The following is a 5,170-nucleotide window of genomic DNA, read 5'->3' on the forward strand; positions in this document are numbered from 1 at the left end:
AAGAAAGATGGAAGAGGAAAGGCAAGTTTCCCCAGACACAAAGAGAAGGCAGTGCAAAAGCAAGGAGAGGGAAGAGGAAGTGTGTGGGAGGATTGAAGGGGAAGAAAATTCAGGTGGACAGAAGAACACTGGAGAAGGAGCCACCCCCAATGATGTTGGAAAGAAAGCTGGGGGTCACTTTGGCAAGGACTCCAACAGAAGGCTTTGTGCTTCAAAGCTGTTGGACACAGAAACTCCCGGGGGGGCGTTCCAAGCCCTCGTTGGAGCCTGGGGATCACTTACTTAGGGTTGGGAGAGGCTGACAACACCTACAACGCATGATCCAGGTCCATTTCAGATCACTTTATGAGGACAGATTATGCCAGTCCAGGCCTTTCCCAGAAATCTCCACTAAGAAATCTGACCCAGACATGAATTTATTTTGCAAGCCCTGAGAGCTGTTCTAAGAATGGACAGGCGGCCTCTGCCAGGAAGCCCTGCAGGACTCGAAGATCTGCCTGTCTCTGTGAATCAGCAGGAAGGGGCTGATGGCTGGGAAGCACAATGAAGTGAACGTGGACACCACCGCCAGCCAGTTGCCGGAATGAGTCACGTACACTTTATACAGCATGCAGCCACAGCTGATGCAGTAAGCACAAATGAAGATGCCCACCAGCAGCACAATGGTGTGGGTGGCCTCGATCTCGGGAGATGTCCTGGGGGAGAGGCTAATGCTGTGGAGGTGCCGGACTCTCTGGTGGTGGCTGCACAGGATACACACGAGGTAGCCACTGGCCCACACCATGCCCCCAACACAGAGGACCTCCCGCAGGGAGGGCAGGATGATGGCCTCCTTCAGCACCTGCTCCCAGTAGCAAAAAAGGACTCCATATCCGCCTGTGTGGCTGCTGTTGCTGCTCCTTTGTCCTGTCATATAGATGGGCACGTTTATTTCTATGGCCATGTTGGCCACCCAGCAGAGGAGACACAAAGGCCTGATGAGCTTCACAACTCTGGCTCTGAGTTTGGCCAACCCAGAGTGGCTGGGACTGACGGTGACAGCCTGGAAGGCACCCAAGAGAGCAGTGGTACAGATGGAGAGGCCCCGGCTGACTCTTTGGAGGTAAAACACCACTTTGCAGCCCCCATTTCCCAGGAAGGATCCTTTCCTCACATAGAAGACTCCTAGAGGGCACCCCTGGAAGAAGAGCACGATGGCGTTGGTCACCGTAAGCTGGATGAGAATGGGGTCCACTGGCCTCGACCTGTGGCTGCTGAACGAAGCAAAGACGTAACAGCCGAGGAAGAAGGAGTTGCCCAGGACCCCGACGCCAACCTGAGAAAAGAAGATCATCCCCAGGACCATGTTGGAGGGAGGCATGTTCTTGGAGTGCTAAGTGGGCATTGCTGGAGAGAGCATGAGAGAAGAAAAGGAAGAACCATCAAAAGCCTTTCAAGGAAACCCATGGAGGTGAGAAGGTTACCTGGGAGAGAAGGGATGGAAGCTGATAAGGCAGCAGCAGAATCAAGGGAGAACCTTGATACACTGGCAGAGTCTTTGGGTTTGGGGATAATGTGGCAGAGAAAACGACAGATATTTGGGGCAAGAGGGTTCCTTGACACATGCCAGTTTCTAGCTTGCCTCCCCAGAAATTCTGGAGACTTTTCCCTTTGGGGAGTAGACGGCCTTTGTCTTCTTTCAGTGGGGAGATGGCCTGTTTTCCATCTAAAGAAATGATTCCCTCTTATATAGACTATCTGGCCATGGAAATTGAGCTGAAGCCCAGAGCCCTTCAGAGGCCAAGCAGAGATCGATTTGGCAGCCAAGCTAGAACCAATTCTAACTTCTCATCCATCTGAAGCTATGGTGGGAAAAGCTTTTCTAAATTGCCTCATAAGTAGTGAGAAATGAGAGACAGGATCGGGAGCTTCCTTCTAATGAGGCCCTAGAGACAGAAGCTGGAGGAGGCTGTTGGTACATCTTATCTCAGTTTATTACAGTTATATGTGTTTCCTTGGGAAGGGGACCCAGAACAGTCCAATTTTAAACTTTTTTTAGTGGATTCAGATTTGCATTTGCATAAAGAAGTTTACTCACTAATCAATTTTTTAAAAAGTTTTTAAACCCTTAACTTCTGTGTATTGGCTCCTAGGTGGAATAGTGGTAAGGGTGGGCAATGGGGGTCAAGTGACTTGCCCAGGGTCCCACAGTTGGGAAGTGTCTGAGGCCGGATTTGAACCCAGGACCTCCTGTCTCTGGGCCTGACTCTTAATCCACTGAGCTACCCAGCTGCCTCTCTAATCAATATTTTTAATGATGCTTTTGTTTGGTAGGAAAAGCCAGGACTATGAGTTTGAGTAAAGGGCTTGCAATCAACAAGAACAAGAAAGCAGATAACTATCTATGTTACCCACTTAGATATTTAGACAAAACGTCTGGGCATACATACATAGAGGAGTTATGTCAAGATAACTCTTTGTCAGGGAACAGCTGGGTGGCTCAGTGGTTGGAGAGCCAGGCCTAGAGATGGAAGGTCCTGAGTTCAAATTCTCATATACTTCCTCACTATGTGACCCTGGGCAAGTCACTTCACCCCCGTTGCCTAGCCCTGACCACTCTTCTGCCTTAGAATCAATACTCGGCATTGATTCTAAGACGGAAGGTAAGGGTTTAAAAAAAAAGGGTAACCCTTTGTCTTGTGTCTTGACTACATTCAAAAGCTTTTTTAAAGATTAAATCAAATAATTAGACTTCATTGTGAAAAGGTGCTGTACAATACTTTAAGTCAATTGAAGGCCTATTTTACAGGCCATCTTGATCCCTAGTCAAGTTTTATGAAATGAAAAAGAAAAAGAAATCTGAAGATCTGGGAAAGTGAGATCTGAGGTTCTAGATTCTAGAACTGGAGCACAACATGGAGCAAATGGAAGACTGAGCCATGACAAAGAAGGGAGAACCAAGGAGAGGCCTTGGTTCTGTGGGTACCACTCAAGGCAGGATTCTGACTTCTTCTGCTAAAACCTATTGATGGGACAGAGAACTGAATTGGGCATGAAGCATACGGGTCTTGTAGTATATATAGAGGGGGTCATATAGTTTTTTCAAGCTTTGGCTGAGTTCTGAAAGCAGTTAGGGGTTTGGAATCTTGAGGGAGAAAGTCAGTTGGTTTGGGTTTCTCGTGGAGAGGGTTTCAGACCAGCTGAGCTCCTTCCTTGCCTATCTGTACAATTGAAAGTTAGCCTAGCTTTGAAATATTTATTTAAGAACTGTTATTTTAGATAAACCCTTTGTATCTTCCTTCCCTATATTATTTCCTACCTTCCCTTCCTTACCTTATATGTCTGTGGAGTTAATAAGGAGAGTAATTAGAGAGGAGTTCAAATCTGTGAAGGGTTAACTATAATTGAGAATATTAGATATAAAGAAACTAGTCAGTCATTATTTATCCCCTTTAGATATCGAGAGCACTTTGTAAGCTTGAGTTAAGGCAGGTCCTTACTCAGACTCCATCTCTGCCTCCCATCCCCCACCTGAGGTTCCTGAGACAACTGTTGGGGCTTCCTTAATCCACTTTCCTGTCAGATCATCCTTTTGAAGATAATAAACCCTTTTGTGTTTTTCCACAGATCTATTAGTATAATTTGTCAGTTAGTTATTAAGAGAGGGAAAAGAGGGAAAGAACTAACATATTCTGGGCTTGAAGGGAAGCCGGTATCCATCCTGAAGGAAGGTGTAACTTCAAAACAAGTCCCTTCCTGTGAAATTAACTAAACCTGTAGTTAATTTCAGTTTAGCCTATTTCCCTTCAGTGCTATACTCTCTGACTTTAGCCCAAATCATATCCTGAATCTCCCTATTCCAGCCTACCTGTAACCTAGATTTACTATCTAACAAATCCCTGATAACCTCCTTTCAAAATTCCCTTGTACCACACACCTTTCCTCAAATTACCCCCATTACATTCTGGCGAGCCAAGTCAAACGAAACCTACTATCTTCTGAAGCAAAAGAAAATGAATTTCACAAGAATGATTTTTGTATTAAGCAGTCTGTCACTGCTTATTTGGTCTTTTATGCAGGGATTATATACGTTTTGGCTGATAAAAGTACCAAACTTGATACAACAATTAATTGAAATCTATGACTATTACAAATGGTTTGCATTCACTTTAGCTGAATGTATATGCTTCATACCAACAGCTGTGGCAATTGTTCTGTCTCTATGGCATTTTTTGGCAATTTCAAAAGCGGTCCTGACTCATCTGTTTAAGTATTACAAGGCATCTCATCCAAAACAAGATAATGATAACAAGGAACTAGTAGAAAACATCAAACTATTGTTCCAAGTGTTGAGGCAAATACGTGAAGGAAAGGAACTTGATAAACATACGATCTTGCAACTAGAAATTGTAGAATCAAAGTTTTGGGGGCAAAAGGAAACAGAGAAAGAACAACCGATTCTGAATGCAGTGGTCTCTGTACTACCAATAGTAGACAGGACTATCGTACAACCTGGTGAGGGGGTGGTGCATGTCAAAACATACAAGGCATTCACTCCTAGTGACATGGAGGTTTTAAAAAGGTGTTTTCCTAGATTCTACAAAAGGCCTTATAAAAGTTTAAAAGAATTAAACTGGGTGTTCACACTTTTCAATCCCAGTTTTGACGATGTCGAATTTCTTTTGGGGGAATTTTACTCTCCCTCTGAAAAGGAAAAATTCCTCAATGAAACTAGGATGAATCCCAATTTAGAGTCATGGCCACTGGTGCATCAAGATCTGGATTTCACTCAACATACTAACATGAGATACTTGTTAAGATGCAGGGCTGATCTTATTGAAGCAATGAGATCATTTGCAAAAAGACCAAATGCCTGGCAGAAATTTGAGAAACTGAGGCAAGGGGAAGAAGAACACCTGAGCAGTTTTCTAGACAGAGTTATTGAAGCAGCAGAAACAATATTAGGACTGAGAGACACACATGCCCAGGATATGATTGATCATATAAGGAGGCAATTTGTAAAGGGAACCTCAATACCGATACAAAATTATTTCAGGCAAAGTTGTCCACAGTGGGAATCATTACCACTGGAGGATATTAGGAATCATGCGGCGTATATACATGATTCCAAACAGAAAGAAGTGAGAATGGCTAGGCAATCTGACAATGACAAAGATGAGATCATAGCAGA

At 44.3% G+C, this 5,170-nt stretch overlaps 1 protein-coding gene across 1 annotated transcript; it reads right to left on the minus strand.

Annotated features, from left to right (window-relative positions):
• Positions 1-442: 442 nt before the first annotated feature.
• On the minus strand, positions 443-1,360 carry LOC123239745 (vomeronasal type-1 receptor 4-like). The gene has a single exon (XM_044667042.1). The coding sequence runs from the start codon at positions 1,358-1,360 to the stop codon at positions 443-445; it is 918 nt and encodes a 305-aa protein (XP_044522977.1).
• Positions 1,361-5,170: the final 3,810 nt, after the last annotated feature.

The sequence above is a fragment of the Gracilinanus agilis genome, chromosome 3, assembly GCF_016433145.1.
Source record: "Gracilinanus agilis isolate LMUSP501 chromosome 3, AgileGrace, whole genome shotgun sequence".
Taxonomy (NCBI): Eukaryota; Metazoa; Chordata; class Mammalia; order Didelphimorphia; family Didelphidae; genus Gracilinanus; species Gracilinanus agilis.